Source organism: Schistocerca nitens, chromosome 2 (assembly GCF_023898315.1).
Source record: "Schistocerca nitens isolate TAMUIC-IGC-003100 chromosome 2, iqSchNite1.1, whole genome shotgun sequence".
Lineage (NCBI taxonomy): Eukaryota > Metazoa > Arthropoda > Insecta > Orthoptera > Acrididae > Schistocerca > Schistocerca nitens.
This window is the reverse complement of record NC_064615.1, coordinates 156,765,716-156,792,842: the sequence shown is the minus strand read 5'-3', so window position 1 is coordinate 156,792,842 and position 27,127 is coordinate 156,765,716. Positions and strand designations below refer to the sequence as shown.

The 27,127-nt window shown below is 42.1% G+C and overlaps 1 protein-coding gene across 1 annotated transcript in view; it reads left to right on the top strand.

Annotated features, from left to right (window-relative positions):
* LOC126234892 (uncharacterized) overlaps positions 1-27,127 on the top strand; it is a 260,388-nt gene that overhangs the window by 169,815 nt on the left and 63,446 nt on the right. The window contains exons 4-6 of the mRNA XM_049943633.1: positions 1,633-1,815; positions 20,021-20,187; positions 23,223-23,573. Of these exons, the coding sequence (XP_049799590.1) occupies positions 1,633-1,815; positions 20,021-20,187; positions 23,223-23,573 (701 nt within the window). The remainder of the gene's footprint in view (positions 1-1,632; positions 1,816-20,020; positions 20,188-23,222; positions 23,574-27,127) is intronic.

Genomic DNA, 27,127 nt, shown 5'->3' with positions numbered 1-27,127 from the left:
GGGTAAAATACAGGGAGCGAAAGGCTATTTACAATTTGTACAGAAACCAGATGGCAGTTATAAGAGTCGAGGGACATGAAAGGGAAGCAGTGGTTAGGAAAGGAGTGAGACAGGGTTGTAGCCTCTGCCCGATGTTATTCAATCTGTATATTGAGCAAGCAGTAAAGGAAACAAAAGAAAAATTCGGAGTAGGTATTAAAATTCATGGAGAAGAAGTAAAAACTTTGAGGTTCGCCGATGACATTATAATTCTGTCAGAGACAGCAAAGGACTTGGAAGAGCAGTTGAACGGAATGAACAGTGTCTTGAAAGGAGGATATGAGATGAACATCAACAAAAGCAAAACAAGGGTAATGGAATGTAGCCAAATTAATAATGGGATGTAGTCGAATTAAGTCGGGTGATGCTGAGGGAATTAGATTAGGAAATGAGACACTTAAAGTAGTAAAGGAGTTTTGCTATTTGGGGAGAAAAATAACTGATGATGGTCGAAGTAGAGAGGGTATAAAATGTAGACTAGCAATGGCAAGGAAAGAGTTTCTGAAGAAGAGAAATTTGTTAACATCGAGTAGAGATATGTCAGGAAGTCGTTTCTGAAAGTATTTGTATGGAGTGTAGCCATGTATGGAAGTGAAACATGGACGATAAATTGTCTGGGCAAGAAGTGAATAGAAGCTTTCGAAATGTGGTGTTACAGAAGAATGCTGAAGATTAGATGGGTATATCACGTAATTAATGAGGAGGTACTGAATAGGATTGGGGAGGAGTTTGTGGTACAACTTGACTAGAAGAAGGGACCGGTTGGTAGGACATGTTCTGAGGCATCAAGGGATCACCAGTTTACTATTGGAGGGCAGCGTGGAGATTAAAAATCGTAGAGGGAGACCAAGAGATGAATACACTAAGCAGATTCAGAAGTATGTAGGCTGCAGTAGGTAAGGGAGATGAAGAAGCTTGCACAGGATAGAGTAGCATGGAGAGCTGCATCAAACCAGTCTCAGGACTGAAGACCACAACAACAGCTACAATGGCGCTTTAAATGGGAGTAGCATTACTACTTCGTTTTTGTGCACATGTGTTAAACGTAGCATTGCGTTTATCTATGTGCCTCCGACAGGTCCTGTCATAAATTTGACTTCCCCAAAATGTCTCGTTTTCAAGTTTCATTATTTCCTAAACTTGTGAAAATTTAATTTGTGACTGTTTAAATGGAAGGATGTCAATGATCCTTCTTATTTTCGTATGTTCTTTTTAACGCCCATTCCGAAAGGTAGGATGTTTATTTAAAAACTGCGCTATATTGTAAAACTGAAGGCCTCTAGATTGTCTACAGACGGCTACGGTACTCTGCTTCACTGCAGAATAGCATATTTCTTCATCCCGGATCCTTGCAGCTGAGTAACTGAAATTCCTTGGAGTGTAAATACTCCAAGTAAGAGACATTTCTGTCTACTCGTTTTGAATGCCAGTATGTTTAAGTCCGGACTAAAGTGACACTGTGGCAATGGCGCATTGTATCGCTGTAAGCACCACTGGTCCAAGTATAGTGCCGTGTGGCACACTTTTGTTTACCGACGTTATATCAAAATTCGCGCGTGGAGTAACGTGTAGCGACGCGTGGGCGTGTTGCAGGTCTGGCGCACCACCTGGGCATGGAGACGGGGCCGTGGGCGCTGGGACGGGGTCCCGCCTACCCGCACCCCTACCTGGGGGCGCCGTGCGCCGCGCCGCCGCCAGGCCTCCACCCGCCGCACTTCCCGCACGTGCTGGCGCTCACCGCCCCCGACCACCTCTCGCCCTCGCGGCTGGCCGCAGGTAAGCACCACTTCTCACTACAGATGTCTACTGGCTGTTCTGACTATTGTAACTAACCTGTTACTACGGGTTATTACGTTATTATTGTGGATGGGAATACTTATTGCTTGTGAAATTAACGTGAGAAGCTTAGGGTCGCCACCGAATCTAACCACACAATTAATCAAAGGTTTGGCCGAGTCGGAAAAGAAATTAATTTGATCACAGACCAAAAAGTCATAAAAATGCATACGTTGTGATATCGCTCATAGGGGATGCGATGTAATCAATAGTATTTCCCGTGCACTGTCCACGAGAATCAACCATTTAAAGTAAAATAGCACTGTGCAGAAGATCACCTCCCAGCAACACACCTGAAAAAAGACTTAATCTAAAGCATTTGTTTTAAAATGAAAGGGGAAACTAATCACAGGACCTGTGCGTAAGGAAACGCGTTGGATGTGCTAACAGGAAAGCTACGAGGTGAGTGGCTTAGGTGCAAAAACGTAACCTCGGAATGCAAGAGAAAATTCTGTATAAAATCATTTATTCCTAAGATATGGATGTGAGGCATGTGCACAATTCCTGATAACATTAATTCCTAAAACATTAAAGAAAAGCATCGATACATACACCGTTATAATCGACACCTAAAAGTCATTCGTGTGAATCATTCATACAACTGCTGTTGCCTGATAACTGATCGCAATAGCTCGTGAAACGGTACACGTTTCGCAGTACACCCGCGTGCCCACGTGGTTTCTGGAGACGCCATTTCTAGGTATCGTTGCCAAGTTGCAACAATATCACATCACACAATCATGAGCAGTTAACGTTCTTTAAAACAAACATGAGACCGGACAGTTAGTGATGACGGTAGCCCAACAAAACTTTAATGTTCAACCACGTGGTCGGCTCCCCACGGACGAAAGGTACATAAAGCAAGGAAAATTTACGAGAAGGCAAAGCTATTAATATTTAGAAAAATGAAAGCTAATACAGGCACAGCTGAAGGCAAACAGACATTCGTACAGAAGCGAGTGATCACTTCTTATCGACACCTTTGTGTGGCGCTCTTCCGGTGGATCCAAGTCTGCTATAGAAATTTACAAAAAGAAAAATCCGCCAAAGTTTTGCATTCCTTGCTGTGACAAGGCAAAGCAATCTTTCAGAGTTGAAAAGCGAGACCAAAAGCTAACAGCTCTCCCCACGCCAAGTAACAACGCGCCACGCGGCCAGTCTAACTCACCCTTCTTCGACTGGAGCACAGCTGTGGACGCTTCCCGTACCGGCGGCAGACTTCCTCCCTTTTACTTCTCCAGCCTCTTCCATGCTCCGCGTGGCCTGGAAAACACAAAAATGCCATCTCAGCCACCAACCTAACGCAGGTGGATTTCTCACAAGTAGCGCAAACTTCTTTGCCTCCTTGACCACTACGAGAGTTGGCAATTCTGTACAACTCCTGCTGAATCTGTATGACTATCGCAGACTTTCTGCAGCAGACTACGCCACCGTCTAGCAACGTGACACACAACCACATTCATTCAATCGCACCATTATGAGAGTTATGAGGAAAGAGAACCAAGGAAAAGAAAGAGAAATTCTAGTGAAAATGGGCGGCCGGACTAATGAAAGGTGGCTACAGGAACCTTTCACTATCTTGTAGTCAACTTTTGCTGTAGTTTTATGTTGTGATGTATTCATACTAGCCAAAAAAGTTTAACTTTTCCTCTGTAACTGTCATGACAGCATCTAATCTTTATGTTTTCAGAGTTCTGATGACGGAAATGATAATGAAAATGCAAGATTAGCTCTCTTTTTTAAAGATGGGATACCTTTGCGTTATTGCCTATATACGAGGGTCATTCGGAAAGTAAGGAACGATCGGACGCGAAATTGAAACCACAGTGAAAATACGATGAAGTTTTGCACAGGTGTGTTGGGCAGTGCCCATCGATCGCGTTACTTCATTCTTTTTAGTTCTGAGCACACAGGGCGCACATAAAGATACCTAGAACAATAGTGTCTCCTGCCATGTACGAGGGCCTGGTGAGAAATTTCGCCTGAAGCTATGCAGCCAACATTACATAACTGTCGTGAGTTTTCTTCTTCAAGACAATTCTCAGCCGCATTCTGCAGCGGCAATGAAGATGCTCCTGCATCGTTTTCTATTGGCAATATTTGATTACCTGAAATACTGGCCATAATAGTCTCCCTCTGAGTTACATCTCTGCTCACATGAATCACTGGCTATGAAGACAACATTTTCGCTCAGACAACAAGGTGTAGACCAACGGAGAGAGTTGGCGGAAAGCACTGGCGGCTGCCTACTATAACGAGGATACTGGAAAGCTGGTACAACGCTACTACAAACGTCTAAGTCGGATCGGCGACTATGGAGATAAGTAGCTGGAAGTTGTAGCTAATTGTTGCAAATAAAACAGTTTCGATTTTCACTGTGGTTTCCATTTCGTGACCTGTCGTTCCTTACTTTCCGAATAGCCGTCGTATAATGAAGAACCAAAGAAACTGGTACACATGCCTAATGTCGTGGTGCGACTGCTACGGTCGCAGGTTCGAATCCTGCCTCGGGCATGGATGTGTGTGATGTCCTTAGGTTAGTTAGGTTTAAGTAGTTCTAAGTTCTAGGGGACTGATGACCACAGCAGTTGAGTCCCATAGTGCTCAGAGCCATTTGAACCATTTGAACCTAATGTCGTGTAGGCCCTCATGAGCACGCATAAGTGCTGCAAGACGACGTGGCATGGACTCGACTAATGTCTGGAGGGAACTGACACCATGAATCCTGCAGGGACCATGATTCCTGCAGGGCTGTTCATAAATCCGTATGAGTACGAGGGGGTGAAGATCTCCTCTGAACACCACGTTGAAAACCATCCCTGGTACGCTCAATAATGTACATGTCTAGGGAGTTTGGTGGCCAGCAGAAGTTGTTAAACTCAGGAGAGTATTCCTGGAGACACTCTGTAGCAATTCTGGACGTGTGGGGTGTCGCATTGGCCTGCTGAAATTGCCCAAGTCCGTCGGAATGCACAATGGACATGACTGCATGCAGGTAATCACACATGATGCTTACGTACGTGTCACCTGTCAGAGTCGTACCTCGACTTATCAGGGCTCCCATATCCTCCAACTGCACACGCCCCACACCGTTACAGAGACTCCACCAGCTTGAACAGTTCCCTGTCGACATGCATGGTCCAAGGATTCGTGAGGTTGTCTCCATACCCGTACACGTCCATCTGCTCGATACAATTTGAAACGAGACTCGTCCGACCAGACAATATGTTTCTAGTCATCAACTGTTCAATGTCGGTGTTGACGGACCGAGGCGAGGTGTAGAGCTTTGTGTCATGCAGTCATCAAGGGTACGCGGATGGGCTTTCAGCTCCGAAACCCTATATCGATGATGTTTCGTTGAATGGTTCGCACGCTGACACTTGTTGATGGCCCAGCACTGAGATCTGCAGCAATTTGCGGAACGGTTGCACTTTTGTCACGTTGAATGACTCTCTTCAGTCGTCGTTGGTCCCGTTCTTGCAGTATCTTTTTCCAGCCGTAGCGATGTCGGAGATCTGATGTTTTACCGGGCTGCTGATATTCACGGTACTCTCGTAAAACGGTCGTACGGGAAAATCCCCACTTCATCGCTAACTCGGAGATGCTGTGTCCCGTCGCTCGTGCGGCGTATTCTGCCTTTTTACATATCTCCGTATTTGAATACGCATGCCTATACCAATATCTTTGGCGTTTCAGTGTACAAGCTTATGATGTTATCCCTCGGAGGAAAGTCACTAAAGGCACAATCACTTTGTCTTTGGTTTGTAGTTTTCTGTCGGTGATTCTTTGATTAGTGTCCAGCAGTAATCGGATAACTCTGAGACACTCCACTTTCCCTGGTATCTCATGTCCATGTCCGAAATTTGCTAGTGGAAGCGTTTCCCGTGCACGTCGGTTGCACCACCACAGTTGTAAGATAAGAAGTGCAAGTGGGAGTCTAGGAAACGCAACTTTAAAGACGTATTGCATTTCATTGTAGCAGTGCAGTAGATTTTCCACAAGATGTTTATAGGTTTCACCCCTTTTATTTCCTAGAACGTTTGCTGATACTGAACAAAGCCATCCAACGCTAACTTTTCGTCACCTGTCAGGATGGTGTGAAAATGCTCACATTTCTAAAGTTTGCGTATCTGAGAACGCACACCCAAAATCCGCTCTTTTACTTTCCCTTTACTAGGACTTTGATATTTCTCTTGAAAATGGAGAAATGCTCCCCTAGTTTCGTCCATGGTTTTCATTAAATATTTCATTAGACCCAACTTTATATAAAGATTAGGGAGAATTATGTTCTTGGACTCGACAAGTACTTCGTGAGTAACATTGTAAGATCCTGGTTCAGGTGATTGCTATGTAGGCCAAGCTTTCTTTTTATAATGAAATGCTTTGGCGCGGCTATCCCAGAGGCACATGAAACAGCAGAATCTGGTGTAGCCATGTTGTAGTCCAAATAATATGCTATGACTTTCAGACACACTGAAATCTGCCCTAGTTCAATTGAAATAACAAATGTTTAATTTTACCATATCTCTGTACACTCATCTTTACACACAAAATTAGGATCTTTCCAAGAACCGGGTTTTGAAGGGGATGGTGCAATTTTACTACCGCCCTCGTCACTGTCACAATCAGGGGGGGACATGCAGTCAGTCTCCATGAGGCACTGGTGGTATGACCGACCGTGTGTTAGGATATGTCATGGAGGACTTTTTCTTCCTGGAAATACCATGCGTTAATGGGCTTGTCACACAAAAGTAACAATCATTCACATGGTTCGATGGTTCTCGTCAGATCGTGGGTATAGCATAGCCATGGAAGATCTTTTACGATTCAATCACGAGTAAAGAGACACAAGGTATGCAACACGCATGATGAACTCACGGCTTGTCCTGGACCCTGATTTTACAGCCAGACTGCAGTCTATACACCTTCCTAATATATGGCGTCGTTGCCTTCCCTTGCGAATTCAATGTAACCTGTCCGCAAACGTAGCAAAAATTGTCAGTACTGTTTAAATATTTACGAGGCGTATTGAATCATTGGAAACAATGACGACACTAAATTACTACTCATCAGCAGCACGTTCTTCCAGCACACGAACGGAACACAGTTTATAACAGACTAAAACTACACTTAAATGAAATGTACTTCGTTCCTCGCTTCTTCTTGCCCGAGTCCGGGCTAAAATTAACGACAAAATACACACAGCTGTTGTTGCCTGAAACTTCATCTCTCTGCCTTCCATCAGCGGGATTTCGAAGCCTTTGTGAGAAGGTTCAAATGGCTCTGAGCTCTATGGGACTTAACATCTGAGGTCATCAGTCCCCTAGAACTTAGAACTACTTAAACCTAAATAACGTAAGGACATCACACTCATCCATGCCCGAGGCAGGATTCGAACCTGCGACCGTAGCTGTCGCGCAGCCCCAGAGTGTAGCGCCAAGAACCGCTCGGCCACTCCGGCCGGCTTTGTGAGAAGGGATTGATAGTGAATGCTAATAAAATATAATTATAACTATATGCACTCTCTTCAACTTGGAAAGGAGAGCTAATTCGAATTTTCATGATCGTTTTCGTTATCGCAATTACAGCTCATTGTTGAAAAGTGTTCTTATACTGCGGTGGAATTATTTACAGTATCGCCTTCTATAATTGAATAGTTTTGTTACAATCGTTGAACATCTTTGGTAAATCTGTCCCGTCGGGTGATTTTGTAGGCCACTCGAGATGTAATAGGGTGTGGATGTGTTCACAAAACCAATTAAATTTTCTTGCAGCTCAATGTGCTGTTGTCGCCTTTAAGTACCTCTTGCGATGTGACCGCCCACATATTTTCGTTGCATGCAGTCCCCTCGCTAACAGGTGGGGATGCACCTTCATTCACAGCCTGTACCAATTCCAGTGCGGTTTGGAAGAGATTTTGATTCCCAAGCCATGAAACGCATCTCCGGTCCCTCTGAGATGGGATCTTTTTCCGACCAAAATTCTGATGGCTTGTTTCATGGCCACGCGTGTTACAGCGCTCCTTCTAGACACGTTGAATGGTCCGCCGCGAACTTCTTCCTTATGCTCACCTACAGACAGTGCGCATGTGGATGAGCACATTACTCAATCAATGCGCCATATGTAAAGACTTAACAACCCATGCGTTGTGCATACCGGCGTGACTAATGTTTTGTTCGCGTTTGAGATTTCTTAACATGGGTCCACACACGATCCAATTGTTTCAGAGCAACATAATCTGTCTTTAACCTGCCCGCATCTCGTGGTCGTGCGGTAGCGTTCTCGCTTCCCACGCCCGGGTTCCCGGGTTCGATTCCCGGTGGGGTCAGGGATTTTCTCTGCCTCGTGATGGCTGGGTGTTGTGTGCTGTTCTTAGGTTAGTTAGGTTTAAGTAGTTCTAAGTTCTAGGGGACTTATGACCACAGCAGTTGAGTCCCATAGTGCTCAGAGCCATTTGTCTTTAACCAAGAAGTCTGAAGCCCGACAAAATGAACAAAAACACTGCACACTTTACTGAATAATTATTTGTCGTGGCGTATTACTGTACGGTCGTTTTCCGACTGGGAACTCAGTTCTCACGCTGTGACTTGCTAGTGGTAGTGGACGAGGAGTTTAGCTTAAGTGGGATATTACTCTTCACCAGAATATGCCGGTTATGAAATCTTTCAACAAAGGAGCAAGACTGATGCTGTACATTTATGATCTCAACAAAAACGTTAAACTAGTCTTTCTCTCTTTTTAAATAAGCCCCATTTTGTCCTGATTCATCGAAATGTGGACCCATATATTAAAGGTCAGTAGTGTAACGAATAAGTTTCGTAGCCGTTGGATAATCGTCTTTCTGGTACATATTTCAAAATTTTATTGCCTCAGTAACGTGCCCAGAGTGGACGGGGCTACAGTCTCTTACGTCGAGTGTGCTGTACGTTCACTGTGAGCTGGGCGAGATGTAACAGAGCACTGTCAACAACATTGTGAACACCGAAACAAATTCAGATAGCGCAATTCGTACACTGTAACAGGACTGTTTGCCGACAGCTTCCACGGTTCTGGGCGGTTCTAGGCGCTTCAGTCTGGAACCGCGTGACCGCTACGGTCGCAGGTTCGAATCCTGCCTCGGGCATGGATGTGTGTGATGTCCTTAGGTTAGTTAGGTTTAAGTCGTTCTAAGTTCTAGGGGACTGATGTTAAGTCCCATAGTGCTCAGAGCCCTTTGAACCATTTGAACCGACAGTTTCCCCTCCTCCCCCCCCCTCCCCCCCCCCCACACACACACAGAGAAAGAGAGAGAGAGAGAGAGAGATATTGGGTGAGGGAGGAGGTAAATAAGACTCTGTTTTATTCCGTTTCTTTGTGCTTCGGAGATAATGCAAACATATATTCATAAGAAGTGTCGTGTAGTTCGAGTATTAATGCAATGTATTTCAAAATACCAGAATTTTTATATTTTTAGAATTTCACAGATCTTGAATTTCAGGCATCACAACCATGTAACAACATTATAAAAAACGTAGCAGCGCAATTCATTTTTTTGTTGCTTTGGTTAAAGCATCTTAATACCAAATGTCTGATGGAATAATAAAATGTGGCAGTAAGCAAATAAAGTTTTAACTGGAAACGGTGTCACCAAGAAGGAAAAAAACCGACCTTGTCTGTAAAATTATCCATTTCTCGCTGGTAGCGTCAAAGCAACGCCTTTCCACGAGAACCTTATACCCTAAACGAGAATTTTCTTTTACGTGTGTCAGTGTGATATACGGGACATCAAATAACACTAAACTCACCTGATTACGTCGATAGATGACAACGTCCTTGAAGAGAACAAATTAGACAGGAGATGGTCCTTTTCCTTCCGGAACCTGTGGCTCTTGAGGAGAAGCCTACTAGAAGGTAGAACTGTGTCTACAGGAAAGTCGAAACATGCACTCTCTTCGGAGAATGGGCTACTCTTGTCGCGCAATGCTATTAGCGTGGGACGAACTGAGTAACTTACATTCTGAAGCCCAACATACGACATACTTAAATGTATGACTATGTTCATCACTCATTTAACATACTATGTACATCCTGATTAATGGAATTTTAATATTGGTATTTACTGTTCATTTTATCAGTATTATGTGTCCAAATATGCAACATAACAGATTCAAGTTTTCCGTGGTTTCCATAAATCACTCAAGGATGGTTCCTTTGAAAAAGACATACAAGACTTCTTTCCCCGTCCATGTCCAAATCTGAGTTTGTGCTCCATCTCTATTCACCGAGTTGTCGACGGCACCTCGTTTGCAACTTACTTGTAGATAAAAATAAGCCGAACGAAGACGACACAATCATGAAAATGGAAGAGAGTTATCGGAAATATCTGTACAAACCTCCCGAGGAGTTTATCCATATACTCGTAATTTTCTTGAAGCATATCTAGATTACCATCATTTTGTCAAAACTGTGCAAGTGTAGCGGTAACCGTCAGTGGTTTGATAATGCAAAAAACGGCCTTAATCGTGAACTAGGCAGATAATTATATGTTTATAGTTCCTGAAAGTTCCGGTTAGTGAGTAAGGAGTTTTCTACTAGCAGACTGTCCATGAGAACCCCTTCTTGCAACTTCGACGCTCCACAAACAAAGTGCTCCCCGAGCTGGGAGGCATCGATTTCCCGTTCACCTGAGCCACAAACATCCACTGGGTAATTAGCAACGAGGGCAGGGCTTCCGCTCTAGGTATCGAGTGAGCGCAGATCGGATGACCTCTGGAAGACGGCCGTGCAAGACCAGTCGAAGACACCCGCTAACGTTTCCACAGAGATTATAACTCGCTTGAATGTCAGTTGCTCGGACCAAATGCTTGAGCAAGGAGTGACCAGCACCCCACACTTTTCCAAAAATACTGTTTCTCTTCTTTTTCGATACTCGTCCATGGTATTAGCGTTCAGGATCCAAAGGATATTACAAAGATCCTTTTTTGTCTGTTGACAGTGCCACACATTCGTCTTTTTAAACTGTTTAAGTGTCGTCGTATAGGTCATAGGAGCGATAATACTCACAGGAAACAATTTATTGCATTGATACCACAGCCTTAATTTAATGCAGTGAACGAGACATTAAAGTTCTGATTTCAGGCATAACTACAAATGTGTTCTGTAGTAACAGTCGAAGACCCCCATTAACCGTATCAAGCTTTTCAACTAAAATAGCACTTGCAGTTTACACCCTCAATTATTTACTGTGTGTATTCCGATCTCTGTGTTCTTCCGCAGTACAGTTTTTGCCCTCTACAGCTCCCTCTACTACCACGATAATTATTCCCTGATGTTTTAATGGATGTCCTATCTTCCTGTACTTTCATATTGTCAGTATTTTCCATACATTCCTTTCATTTCCGATTATGCGGAGAATCTCCTCATTCCTCAACTGATGAGTCCTCAACTTTTCAACACGCTACTCTAGCACTACATCTCAAATGCTTCGATTCTCATCCGTTCCTGTTTTCTTTAGGTCCACATTTCATTACCATGCAATGCTGTGCTCCCTCAAATTAAGGCCTATGTTTCATAATAGTGGACTTCTCTTGGCAAGAAACGTCCTTTTTGCCAATACTAGTCTGCTTTTTATTTCCTCCTTGCTCCGTCCGTCATCATTATTTTGTTTCCTACGTAGCATAATTCCTAACTACGGCTGCTTCGGGAGATCTCCAATTATGATAAGTTTATCTCTGTTATCATGTCGACTACTTTTCATTATTTTCGTCTTTCTTCGATTTACTCTCGATCCATATTCTGTGCTGTGGATCTTTGCTGATTCTTCGGCCTTTTATGCGGCAGGTTCCATCCCTAAAGGAAAAGGGATAAGGCCGTTGGCAGAACGAGGGTGTCTTCTTGTGCCGAAAGTCTTCAGCCACATTGCTGTAATTTTGGTTCAAAATTTAAGGAGTAGTGGGGCTCGAAACTTGGACCGAGAACGTTTCGGTTGCTAGTCAAAGTCGCTACCCCTCCCTGTTTATGTCGAAATCGACCGCAACATACATACGCGCAATGTTCACTGTACAAATAATGACGCATTAACATTAGGGTAAGTTATCGTCTCAAATTCTCAATCCATTTAACTCTGTCTAATCTCTGTACTTTGTTTCAAGCAGATACCAGACTAACTACATCTCTACACTCATACTACGATCACAATCCATCGCCTATACTTGACGTACGTCCCGAAGTCCCAGATGAAGTTTACACTATTCATACGCAAAAGCTAGAAAGCTAACAACTAGAAACTTTCATGTAACTTGCAACCATCACAGAGCTGGCTAAGCACCGTTTCACTTTACATTTCGATTAAATGAGTCAGAGCTCGCACACCACTTTTTTATACAGGAATGCTAACTGTCTAACGAAAGCCCGAATCTGAAATCGGAACGTAGTACGCTTTTCTCCAGATAAGTCTAACAGAAAATTATCGAAAGATTAGTCATTGTAGTTTCAAATAACGTTCTGATTTCTAGATAGTTTGATGGTGGTTTCGATGTTGTGTCTGAAGCTTACAATTTTCTTCAGTTGCTTTACAAAGCAGTCGGCTGTGTTGAGGACAATGTGTTGCTATAATATGGAGCTCACGTCCGAAGATGTGCCCTGTTTGAGCTACAGTAGCGCTGATGTACCAAACTGTTTCACACTTCGTCGCATCTGACGAGTTGAAGAACAGTGCGGATTTACTGTGACTAAAGAAGCAAACTACTACTGTAACTAACAAATTAATTTAAAATGATGCAACTGAAACTACTGTAGTAGAGTGAAACGGAACACTTAGAAACTGTGACAGAAGGAACAACGAGCATGTACTACGCGACTCGAATACCAGATCTGCCTCACGATTGTAGATATCTGCAAAATATTTAGCTTGTTATAGTTGAACTACTTGTAGGAGATGTGATAAATTACGGTGGTTCTTTCATTCAATAAATGTGAGACACAAGAACACACACTGTGTAACGTTTTTGTTAACGTAGCATGAAAACAGTTCGTCTTCAGCTATGGAATCCTATTCATAATATTATCTACTCCATTCCGTTTTCACGTCCGAAGGATACTAATTTGGGAACAACATCGTAAGCTGCGTACTGTGCTAAGGAACTGATCAACTATGATGCGTGATTCTGTGAAGCAATGTTCTGTTGAATGAATGTTCATGACCCAGTATTGAATCTGTAAATGCTATCTGACTACAGTTTATCACAGTAACGCATACATAAATCTGCGCAATGGAAAACGGATACGCGCAGCTTACGTAATTGAACGTCAAACAGTAGGTAATCACTAATACAGTCCTACCAATCTTGTATAGTTAGGATACAGTCTGCTTACAGCGAAACGCTGTGCGCTGAGTATGTTTCACCTTGACTATGATTACGAAACTGCAATTCGGAAATTGCTTTGAAACACCTCATCCAAGCAACTGAATCATGTCGCAGTTCAAGCAGCAAATCTGCATGTACTATTGAAGAATGGGAAGATATTACTACCACGTTCTACGCAAAATGTCATGTTGGTATGAGAAAATACACCCCGAAAACTCCGTCACAGGGATCTGAATTTCGTAAACAGCATCCAAACTCATATTTCTGCAGATACTGGGCTATTTATTGCTAATGAAGTCTAGAGCTGTATAGGACTGAACTGTGCAGCTATTCGTATACTGATTAATCACTGAAGAGACAAAGCGGTGACTTGGCAAGAGGTGATAAGAAGATAACATCACACAAAACTTGCATCTAATTTTACGTGCAAGAAATAAAGAAATGACTGGAGAGAGCAGAAATAACCAGCAGTAATACTGAATTCCAAGTATATTCTCGCTCAAATTTCTAAGACCAATAATATAAACCACATGGTGTTCGTAGTAAACATGACATGAACCGAAGTTCTAGTAAATCTCTCGCTGTGCACATCTTGAAGTGTAGCACTGGATTATTTAAAGTGCAAAAGAGAATATATGATTGAGTGCATAATGTATCACGTTGAGTAAATACTACCCGATTCCCTTATGAACTTTCTAACAACCCTACCACAACAAAGGTCAAAAATTAATTATGATTGTAGTGTTGCTCACGCTGCTAAATATTGCATTTTCGGGCAACAACAAAGTTATATTATGTGGCAGGTGTCATTAGAGCCAGTTAATAAAGTCATTTCTTGAAATAATGGATAAACTAGGCACTCATCTTTTCGTGTTTCCCACGCTAGTCTCGTTGTGAACTCATGGCTCAATCGTCGAAAATCTATGTAGTGATGATTCCAAGCTCGGATGCAAAGAGGCCTAGGTGTTATTCTGCGATATTCAAAAGTTTTATAGATGAGCTTCACAAACCATTCTTGAAGATTAAACTTTTGCAAGTTAGGACAATGGTGATGTAAAAAAGTAATCAGCTCTCCGAATTTCTTTTTTATTACTTTTGTTGCAATATCACGTAACTCATTCGAAACATCACTTCACAATATAAAACATGCTTGAAAATATCTTCCTCACTGTTAAAGTTCACATTTCATAAACTGACTACAATTAGCGTCTTTTTAACATGACGACCAAAACTTGACTCTCTGATAATCGCTTGCGCGCCCAAAAATCCGAGTTACAGGTACGTCAAAGGTCATAATGACGAAAAAAAGAATACACATAAGAATAATATCATTGCAATATATACATATCGATGTATCGAAGTACCTCTATATTAATGAAATCAAATCTGAATGTTGTCACAGAAATATGTTAACTATTTTACAGAAACACAGTAGAATATTGCTGGTATCGAGAGGTTGAGGTGAGGTGCCGTAATGGTTACGTAATTCAAGTACCATTACAACTTCCAGTGCACGAAAAACGAGCGAATCTGAACCTTTGTAAAGCTCCGTACCTGATAACAAATCACGTTACAACTGGGATCTCTCAGGCTTTCTCAGCACGTTTGATTAATAGTTGCTTCCAGATGTTCTGCCGAGCTGTTTTGTTTCCATTTTATGAATAAATTTTTTACGACCGACCAAACAGTTGTTTAGGTGCTGCGAGTTTTGCTATTATGTGTGATCGCTGCCTGGAGTCCTACCAGATGTCGGCAGTTTAAACATCAGTATTTCTATATTGATACTGAAGACTTTGATCATCTTAACGTCGATAGAGGCAAAGTATCGATCTTCGATATTTGTCTAGGATTGTAATACTAACAATTATGAAAGAATAGACACTGTTGACGATCCACAGGATGGTACACGACGGTAACAACATTGATCTCTAATCATTTTTGTCTCGTTGTCCCTGTTACGTGAAACCAAGTAATGTTGCGAGAATTAAGTAATGAATTCAGTGGAGTTTGACATAGGATGCAGATAGTGTGACATGGAGATTTGGGTCGGTCTGGAGACGGTGCACGGATACTCGAAGTTGTTAAGGCGACAACACGAGGTAACTGGGGGCTCCAGGTTCGAGTCCTGTTCCGGCCCAAATTTTCAAGGATCACTGTACCTAACACAGCTGTTCATGTATTGGCCCTCAGCTCACTAATTTCTAATTTTTTCGTCATATAAATGTATCTTTTTCTGCACATGTCAGATAAGGCACCAGTACAAGTCAAATACGACTTTTCAAATGTGGCCTTTGGATTGGTGGCGGGGGGGGGGGCAATATTTTTGATCTAACTAAGGCTAGAACAATGGCTGCTGTTCTAGATATGCGTAGACTTAAGCTTTTCATTGTTCATTCAGTTCAAGCTCTCTCGATGTCGAATAGTGTGGGCAACGCAGGAAAAAAAAAAGCCGAATTTGGTTTATGGAATAATCATTTTACAATAGGAAAAGAAACGAATTATTTTCAAATTACAACAGAAACGGACCTAGCTCTGTTATTATCTGAAATATTACCTTCTAGATACTAAATAAGCTCCAATACCAGTAAGGAAATACATCATGATATTACCTACGCAAAGCTACAAAAAATACAAACAAATGGACATCTAAACTTGAAATGTATAGTCACATACTCAGGCTCTGTTCTAGAAAGGAAGCTATGCTCTCTGTCAACAATGCAACTTAGCGGAGGGAGAATTTTTTTCAAATATGGTATTTTTAAAATGTATAGACAAGAAAGACGTGGGATATGTAATGGTAATATTTCTTGCAGCTTTGTGCACCCCTTTTTGTGCTAAAGACTACCTTCACGTGGAGTAAGGAATGTAAGCTTTCCGTTCTGGTACTGTAATTATGCACATCGTTGTCCCTTTTGAATTCTATTGTATTATTAACAACAAACTTCATGAGGGAATAAATATATACTGTGAAACAGTACCCAGAATGCCCAACTCCATAAACAGATGTCTAAAAGGTGATGGTGGGTGAGCATATTATTCTTACAGCACGTTTCTTCGCAATGAACTATTTCTTTCTTAAAGATGATTTGCCCGAGAATATTATTCCATACGCCATTATAGAATCGAAATATGCAGGATATGTCAACTTACTGATGTGTCTCTCCCCAAGATCTGCAAAGATTATACACGTAAATGTGGCTGAACTAAGTTGTATAGGAGTTCCAGAATGGGGTTTTCCCAATTTAAATTATCATCAATACGGACCGCTAAGAGTGTTGAAGTTTCCACCCTATTTGTTATTTCCTCACCATGTGTTACACTTATCGTTAGTGTAACACCTCTAGATGTGCAGAAATGAATATGTTGGGGCTTTCTAAAATTGAGGATCAGATCGTCAGCAGAAAACCAGTCGATGATACCTTTAAGAACATTGTTTACCATTTCTTCTGTTTCTGTATGTATGCTTGGACTGATTACAATACTGGTGTCAGCTGCAAAATTGGACTAATTCTGCTTGTTGTATACTAGACGGAAGATAACAACCCTGAAGTAAAGTATAGGAGCTTAGACTGAACCTTGGGGAACCCCATCATGATTTCTCCCTAGTCAGAAGTATGTTCTTGGACTATATTACTTGAGTTACTAAGCAGAGCTTTCTGCATTCTTTTGGTCCGATACGACATTATCCCTTGGCTATACCATCAAGCCCATAAAGCGTCAATTTATTTTGGAGAATACTCTGGGCCGGCCACTGTGGCCGAGCGATTGTAGGCGTTTCAGTCCGGAACCGCGCTGCTGCTACGGTCCCAGGTTCGAATCCTGCCTCGGGCATGGATGTGTATGATGTCCTTAGGTTAGTTAGGTTTAAGTAGTTCTACGTCTAGGGACTGATTACCTCAGATGTTAAGTCCTATAGTGCTTGGAACCATTTGAACCATTTTAGAATACTCTGATTCACATAGTTAAATGCCTTAGAGTGATCGCAGAAAACTCCAGCTGGCTCTATTTTATTACTTGAAGCTTGTAAAAGCTGGTAAGTGAACATGTAAGTGACATTCTCAGTAGGGCAACCTTTCTGAAACCAATACCGTTATTTGCTAAGGATACTACTGTTGCCAAGGTGAGATATTTTTCTTGGATACATCACCTTCTCAAAAATTTTGGAGAATGATGCAGCAGTGAAATAGGTCGGTAGTTATTGACATCTCTCTTATCATCGTTCTTAAAGAGGATTTAACAACGGCATATTGCACTCCCTCTGGAAAAATGCCTTGAGATAATGATGGATTACATATTTCAGATAATACTGGGCTTATTATATGGAAACAAATTTCTATTACTCAACTGGAAACACTGTCCAAACTAGATAAGCTTTTATTTTTGAGAGAATGTACAATTTTCTTAATTTCAGAAGGAGAAGTTGGTGATACATTCATATGACTGAATTTTACGAAAGCTACATTTTCAGCATAGGGCTGTGATTTTGCTCTTTATCTGTTTGTCCCCATGCTTCCTACTATATTTAAGAAGTAGTTACTATAATGTATGTTACCTGTAACTCATCATTTATAATTCTTCCATTCATTTCAATAGTGATATTGTCTTGTTCTGTGGCTGGTTTCCTACCTCTCGTTTCACTATATTCCATATAGCTTTAGGTCTGTTGTTCTTTGACTTTTTTGTTAACCTGTCATAGCAGTCTTGAGTAGTTTTTGTAGTGTACAACTACCGCTGGATCCCCATTTGTTCTTGCTGAAAGATGCATTTGCCTTTTCCTTTCACAGAATACTTTAATCCTTCTAGTGATTTAAGGTTTTTTGCCTTTCTGTTTCATCTCCATTATGATTAACATATCTCCGTAAGTTGTTCCTCGATTGCTTTGAATGCATTGATATTTTGAGACAACCTTGCATTAATATATACGCAAATTTTCATTCAAATGCGTACGTGTTTTTATACGCCTACTGAAGCGGTACTAAAAACACGCGCGTTTTTGAATGCAACGTCGCATCAGAATTTCCTCGAGTGTTTCATGAAGAACTTATGGAGATTTACGATTTTGTACAAACGACCATTTTCATCTATATAAACAGAAATATAAATGAAATTTAAATGAAATACAAACATCAGCTGTTGTACTGGTAGATAGGACAGCTTGGCTGTGGAAGTGGAAGGGTAGCCCACAACATAGACAGACAACAGTATTCACAATTACAAGCACCCAAGCTTTAATGGTATTCCAGCAATAAAGGCTCTTAACAAATCTCAATGAAGCAAGGACATAAACTTGGTTACATACATATGTTAACCTTCAACCAGTGAATAACCCCAATAAAGAATTACCAATCAATAAAACGTAAAGAACTGCTTTACAAGAATGCTTAAATTAAGTAAAATCATGAAAGCTAAGTTACAAATTTTATGTTAAGCTTCAACAGGTGAAATGGTTCAAATGGCTCTGAGCACTATGGGACTCAACTGCTGAGGTCATTAGTCCCCTAGAACTTAGAACTAGTTAAACCTAACTAACCCAAGGACATCACAAACATCCATGCCCGAGGCAGGATTCGAACCTGCGACCGTGGCGGTCTTGCGGTTCCAGACTGCAGCGTTCAACAGGTGAATAACCCCAATAAAGAATTCTCATTTAAATAAAACATACATAGGAAAATGCCTTACCAAAATGCTTGAATCGTGTAAATTCATGAAAGCTGAGTTACAACATTTCTCACAAACTACTTAGGAATTTACAGCGAATAAACAAGTTTGATCTGTTTAACCAGAAGGTAACTGCCAAGTCCAAGCGACCGAAGCCACTCAGAGCGGACGACCGCCCCAACGCTGGTCATCAACCGACATCGTCACGGCCCAGTGGCCACCGTGCTAAAACAGACTAACGTTTCGGTAAGCGACCGACAGCAACACAGGAGTAAAAGTGACTGAAAGTAGGCGTACACCTTACGAAACACGGCATACCCTGAAGCGGGAGCAGGCACAGCTGACTAGCGACCGTACAACCGCGAGCAAACAAATCTCACGCCACCCGTACTAACGCGGGAAATGATAGCGAGCGACAAGACGCCACGCGCAAAGCAGCAACCGTGCCTACCCCTCGACCACAGAATGTACCCTGTCTCCTTGTCTATGGTAATACAATTTATAGCACACAAGAAACGATTTAATAATGGCATTAGTTCAACGCATTAAACGGTTGCCAAAAATACAGTCACGATACGCAAGCCCTTCAAGACCTTGCTATCTTACTCACAGTTATCATTAACGGCGAAACATACACAAATGAATGACAAGAAATTCACCATTGAAAGCAAAAAAACAACACACCACAAAGGTTAAATTAATTAATTTGCAGACGAGCCAGTCACTGAAAGCTCAGTTCCACAAGATTAAGACTAACCTCACTCGGCAGCAATACATTTGTGTGCGTGATAACTAGGTTGCTCAAACATGACCCCAAAACCCAAAACAACAGGTCACACGTTAGCTGTCTTGTTCTCGGATACTAGGCACCACCGGGCTAAGACAATCGCGACGAAAAAAAAAATCTCTGAAATTACAGCTGCCTGCAGCAAAACAAATGAGTCAGGGTGCATGAACGTAAAGCACAAGCCACTGTTCCAGCCGGAGCGTAACCTTTTCAATGCACATACGGACAGAACAACACACGTGGGCATAAAGGGAGCAGCAGATGCGTACCAAGCAAACTATACTGCACCAAAATACGACCCACGTCACGTCCACAAATCGGTTCAATGCTCCCGGAGCTGGTGTCTGCTCGCTAGACTGCCGCAACTCTGTCCCCCGGAAAGCAATGCTGACTGCCGCCTTGCTCAACGCTCCCTTCTCGGCCGTGCACAACAACTCTTCTCTTGTCGCCTCAGAGTGCGGCCGCAATGTCCGTTCTCCCCTGCTGTCCGCCCCAGACTCCCGAACTCGCACTCACTCCCTCGTTAGGACCCGCTCCGACAGGAGGCGCTCGCGATCGTACATAGTGCCAACCTCAACCAGAGGAGTAATTGATAGCGTCTTGCGCCCGAGAGCCGCGCCACGGCTCAGCTGTGTACATGACGTTGATAGAATCAACGGGGAGAGTTGAAAATTTGTGCTCGACGGGGTTCGAACGCCGCGCGGGATTAGCCGAGCGGTCTGAGACGCTGAAGTCATGGACTCTGCGGCTAGTCCCGGCGGAGTTTCGAGTCCTCCCTCGGGCATGGCTGTGTGTGTGTGTTTGTCCTTAGGATAATTTAGGTTATGTAGTGTGTAAGCTTTGGGACTGATGACCTTAGCAGTTAAGTCCCATAAGATTTCACACACTTTTTTTTTTGGGAGGGGGGGATTCGAACATGGAAAATTTTACTATCTAGGCAGTCGCTCTAACTCTTAAGCCACCGAAGGCGCTCGAATTTACGAAAGCAGTGCTCCCTGCCCATTAACCTCAATGCTCTTGGAAACACCTTGAAAGGTCTCTGTTGGATTCCTTTCATGTTAATTTCTTAAACCTGTTGTCATTTACGGCATAAATTCCTCTTCTAAATTTACTGTGGTATTTCTGACTATCTGGGAGGAGACAGAGCAGTGAAACGTGTTACTTTTACACATAAACAAGAACGATCTGTCACACTACTACACTTTAAAACACAGTTTATAAGTAATTCATGTCACACAGTCTCATACGGAACCTACATCCGCTTTCTTTTATATACTGTATATGATAAGATACTGTCATCCCCCTTCCCTTCTGTGTGAGAGGATGAATGAGCAAATGTATTTCTAGTTGCATGCTTGAGGGTAGCAGACAGGCCTGTCTGCTAGAGAACAGTAGGACCAACGTCGGAACAGGTAGCTACGCTTTCTAAAAGCAGAGAGGTTTCCATCCTTAGTATGGTCCTGTCCGTCTTTTGTCATGTTGGTATAGGAAGCTGCCCCTCTGGCCACTTCCGTTTGTATTTGTGAGCCACCCCTCAGGAAGGGACCAGTCAGTCTGTCCGTGGCGAGCGTCTGAAGTGGTAAGATCTCCGGCTAAGCGCGTCTCTGCTAAGTCCGTAGGACAATGGATTTGTTAAGTTCAGCCTAACTGAAAATTTAATCACCTTTATTTCAGGTTTAGCTCTAAAATATCTAATGTTATCTTAAATTGCAGCGCAGTGTAATTCCCGTGTGAAATTCAGAATATATTCCGGTAGTTGCTTTGTCACTACTTTGTGAGTAAAGTGGAACCACGTGTTGATCAGTAACTCTAACTAAGTTCATCAATCTTAAATGCAAATGTGCGTGAGATACTAACGTCTCGTCTTGACAATAATTTTCAATATAGCAACTTTTCTTTATGTTCAACCCACGTGGGGTGTACTTTGTGAAACCAGTACGACATGCTTATACAATTGTTTGACCCATCAGGTTAATAGTAAGACGATAGTAACCAGTTCGAGGTTTTTCTTTTGTAAATAGCTTTTCGATCTAATTTATTTTAATTATCAAAATTATTGTGGAGTTACACTCTTTGTGTAAACCAAGTTGACCACGTGAAGCATGTGGTGTAATAATCAAAGTAGCCCTCAGCTATTCTTTTCGGGAAGATTTCACAAAGAGTTAATATGAATTCAGTATACCAGTGTGTGGTAACTACATGACGGACAGGATTGTGCTACGAACGTAACTTCTTTGGGTGAAAATTGAATCGGTTGGTAGTGGTTAATTTTCTCTTGCATTTGTTTCAACGTTCCTTGTGTGTTATTTTATGAATGCAGTGTTGTATGCAGTCTCCCAATCTTGGCTCCATATTTGATGTGTTCCGTAAGATTACAAACTCACATTTTCACAGTCCTAAATAAGGCACCAGCTTAGTTATGACTCACGTTTAATATGCTGAAATTTCGATGATCAATGTTAAAATAAATTTCCAAATATAAACTGATTTATTTCTTTTTATTTAAATTCTCTTTATATATATATATATATATATATATATATATATATATATATATATATATATATATATCACCGGTTGTTGTATGACTATTAAAAGATTATAATTAATGTTAGTCTGGTTGGGAATTTGGTAAGCTAGGCTGGATACCTGGTGAAAGAGTTGCACAGTAATGCAAGGTTAACTTCCCCAGACAGCTCACAGCTTCTAACCCGCTTTTATTTTCTATCAGTACCGCTTTCATAGCAAAATAAAGTAACAACGTTACAACCTATTCCCGCATGAGTTCGAGTGAGTGTGTGCATCCGCACAGAAATGATCCTTGTCTTGTGATAGCCGTAATTATGTGTGTATTGTGTCTGTTCTTCCGGACATGACCGAAAGAACAGACACCATGGGGATCGTGACAGCCGTGAAGAATGAAATTTCAATGTACTGCAGACATCAGCTGTTTACGGGAGGTATCGGACATAGAGATACAAACGTTGTTAGCAAACAGGAATGTTGTATTTATCGCTTATCGGCTTAAGATTTAAATACTACTGTAGCATCTGAATATGCAATAACAGCAAACAAGACTCATTGTCAGAGAGAGAGAGAAAGAGAAGGGGGGCGGGGGGAGATAATATAGTCAGAGGGGTGAGAAAAAAGGAGGAGGAGATGGAGAAAGAGAGAGGAGTACGAGTTGGACAGAGACAGGACGTATATTCAATTCTCTCACATATTAGAATCGTGTGCTCTTTCTGTTCTGTCTTTTCCGCTAAGCAGACGGAGCCATAGCAACGAGTGGCCAGGAACAGCAAGCTGATTAATAGATATATCGGTCGATATATTTGTATTTTACTTTTTACGCAACTGTGTAAATTCACCAACTAACATCGACGTTAAATACGACGATGTTTGGAGGTCGATTAATACTGATGTCTCCAATTACGTCACTGACCAGGTCGCACGATGTTTCAGTGTCCGAAGCGGCTGCGGCGTCGCGAGAGCTTGGTCCGATCAGCGTGTCGGTGCCGGGAGGCGGCGGCGGTGGCGGAGTCGGCGTGGGCGGCAAGGGCAGCCCCAGGGCGGCGGCCAGCCCCACGGTGGGACTGCTGGCCGTGGCGCCGAGCACACAGCCGCCCCTGCCGCCCCCGCAGCAGCTGCCCGCGCCGCCTCCTCGCAGGCCGTCGCACCAGCCGCCGCCCCAGCCGCCCCCCGCTAGGACGCCGCCCACCGAAGACGCGCCGCGGCCTCCGCCTCCACCACCGCCCCCGACGTCGTCTTCGTCGTCGGCTTCTGCCTGTGGTTCTCCACCGTCGCCCGCCCCCGCGCCTGCGCCAGCGCACCAGCCGCAGCCGCCACCCCCACCCCCGCCTCCGGTCACGTTGCCGCCCCATCCGCTGCTGCATCCCCATCACCCGCAGGTACGTCACTTACTTTAGGAAGAACGGGGTTGCCCCTCCTGATTCACTGCCTGACAAAACGTGGCTTAACTGTAAAATGTAAACTTCCACAGCCGGAAATGTCATACTTATTAAAATATTTAGGGTTATTATGTGGTGATGTAATTTTATTGCTGAAACACAAAATTACGTCCCCATGTGCAGGGTACATCTTCGAGGGGAATTGTAGCTCATTAGAAGGTGCGACACATATCCTAGTGTGCTACTAGTTTAACTGGAGTATCATTCAGTTTCCACGTCCTCCTGAGCAGAAACGTGACGTCACTTGGAAGACTGTTGTACGCTACTGCTGTATTATCCCATGGTGGGACACAGAGGCCATAGACATTTATGGAGCCTCAAAAATTTAATCGCAATGAGAAGGGTGTGAAACTGAACTGCATGTAGATTTTGGTGTTCTACGTACCGTCCACCATGGATAGCACTAGCGGATGACAGCAATCGACAATGGCCAATTGCTCTCGAATTTTCAGAATATGTTATGTCACACCTCTGCATGGGAGCACGCGAAAACTGCATTTTGCTTCAGTCAGTGACGTGCCAGGATCTCATACGAGCTTCGGAAAACGTACAGCTGCCTTGAAGGAGGCCTCCGCAGATGGGAAAGAAACCTTGCCTGTTTATGAAACCTTACACCACGAAAATCATCTCGTCGTTATTCTCGAAATTCCCAACACGCAATAGTTTCTTCACACGAGGAAGATGCGATCGTCCTATGTCAGGAGAACAGGGAAATACCAAGGAGAGCGAGAACAGAGGGCGGAGGTGGGAGAGACAAAATTTGAGCTTCCAAACCAGTTAGTACAAACAAAAAAGTACCTTAGAGTATACTCATCAGTGGAAATCAGTTAGGATACATGAGTCCAGGACAAACGTTGTAAAGAACAGTTCACAAGAACTGACCTGGGATGAAATTGCAAAGACTAATAAAATTTAGTGTACACCTTGATAAATTCATAGCACTATTTGAAAACAGCTGTCATCAGAAACAGATCAGAAAGGACATTAAACAGGCATTTAAAAAATAAACAAAGATTAAAAAACATGGATCACTAAAGGGATTCATGTATCAGTGAAAGGAAAAGGGAAATGTATCTGTTGGCAAGAGATACTTCAAGAACTACTCAGAATTACTAAGAAATATTATTAAAAATCAAGAGACATGCACGTAATGTCAGAATCCAGTACTTACGTACTTCCGACAACATACTTAAGTCTATGTAGTATGCACTGAAAAGACACACAGGGTGACCATCCACAGAACACGATAGACACTTCTTAACTGAAGGGCTATAAATGATGAGTCATAGGTAGAAATTTTTGTAATAGTCACTACTTAGATATAGTAGAAAACATAGGGACTGCAGTTCCAGAGAAAAAGCACAGCGGTCTGTGGAAAACCTAACTCTCATAAAATTCAGTCATATGAATGTGTCGCCGACTCCTCATTCTGAAATGAAAAAAAGAAAAAAAAATCTGTACATTCTCTCGAAAATAACAGCTCATCTGGTTTTGGTGGCGTACTAAAGATTTATTCCCGTACGATAAGCCCTACCTTATCTTCAAAATGTAATGTATCACTATTTCGAGGCACTTTTCCAAAGAGACTGAAATATGCCGTTGTTAAAACTCTCTGTAAGAAAGGTTATAACAGGAATGCCAACAACTACAGACCTGTTTCACTGCTGATATCATTTTCCAGAATCTTTGAGTAGGTGATGTACTCTAGAAGAGTACCTCACCTTAGTAACAGTAATATTGTCAGAAAATCACAGTTTCGGTTTCGAAAAAATATGCTCCACAGACAATCCATTTACATTTTCACTTATCAAATATTACAAGCATTAAACAATAAAATACCACTGGTTGATTTTTCTGCGACCTATGTAACGCATTTGACTGTATGAATCACAGTATTCTCTAAGATAAATTAATGTTTTGTGGGATTGATGGTATAGCCAACCAATGGATACGTCGTATCTAATCAAAAGAACGAAGATAGGTATACTTGGTAATTGAGCCAATATAATCCGGGGACGTAATTCTGACTGGGGAGAAATTATGTATGGTGTTCCCTAAGGTTCAATCTTAGGTCCACTATTGTTCCTCATATCTTTAAACGATCTTTGGTCTAACATACATCAAGCAGAACGAGACGATGCTAATACTGTAATCAATCAAAGCATACTACAGAAACAGAATAAATGGTAACAAACGTGAGTAGTTTCCTGCAAATAGTCTCTCTTCAATTTTAAAAAGACACAATGTATTCACTTCAGCACGTCTGGGGGTACTACACAATGATAAATGTAACGCATGGTGAGGAAATAACAAACATAGTGAAAATTTCAAAATTCTTCGGTGTCCATATCGGTGAGAATTTAAACTTGAAAAAGTTTTGAAAATCCTGAAACAACTTAGTCCTAGCAACATTTGCGCTTAGAATCATTGCAAATCTTGGGGAGAATCAGTAAGTTGTTGTGTTTTGCACATTTTTATATTTTCATTCGTTAATGTCATACGGAATAATTTTTGGGGTGACTCATCTTTAAGAAGAAAAGTCTTCGTTTCACAAAAACGTACTGTACGTATAATATATGGTGCTAATCCACGAGCACCCTGTAGATGTTTGTTTGAGGAGTTGGGCGTTCTGACTACAGCCCCAAGGCATATTTATTCCCTTGTGAGGTTTGTTGTAAATAATGCACTGCATTTTGAAAGGAAGCACGATGCACGTAATTACAATAGCAGAAGGAAAACTATAATGTTGTCTTTAGAAGAAAAAGGGGTGCACAATGCTGCAACAATAATTTTTGATCACTTACCCAGAGACATAAAATGTCTGGCAGACTGCAAAGTAAAATTTGGAAATAAGCTGAAAAAATTTCTCCTTGACAACTTCTTCCATTCCGTAGACAAATTTCTAGTATTGTAAAGTGAAAAAGATGGTGGATAGAGATTAGTATCTCACATCTGTGTATTAAAAAAATAAATTAAATTAAAAACTGAAAAAACACCTAATAAATGTTCAGAATGTAACCAGACTTATAATTTAGACTGAGATGTGAATATAAAGTTTCACATGATTACAATTTATCGTGCAGTGATCCATGCAACATGAAACTAAGTTTGTGTGACTGAGTCCCATGCATAATGAGCAGCTGTGTTACGGTGGACCACAAACGCTCTGTTGCTTAGCTTCCCGTGATTCTCTGTCTTTGCAGCCTATTGTAACCTCGCCCAGAGTTTCGGAATTATATTCTTTATTGTGGCACTCGTGAAAAACGCTCAGCCTCGCTGTGCCCGGTAATGGTTGGTCTTTTTCGGCGGTGGTGAGTCCGTATGTTCCCACTGCTTCCTTTGCTCTTTTGTCTGGAGATCGTATTGATACACCCAGAATTCGTTCGTAGAGATCGGGTGGCTAAAGAAGCTGACTGGAATGCCCTGACTCTAATGCAACACATCTACTGTTGCATCGGTTACGTGAATTTTTTGAATTGGATTGAGCAGTCAAG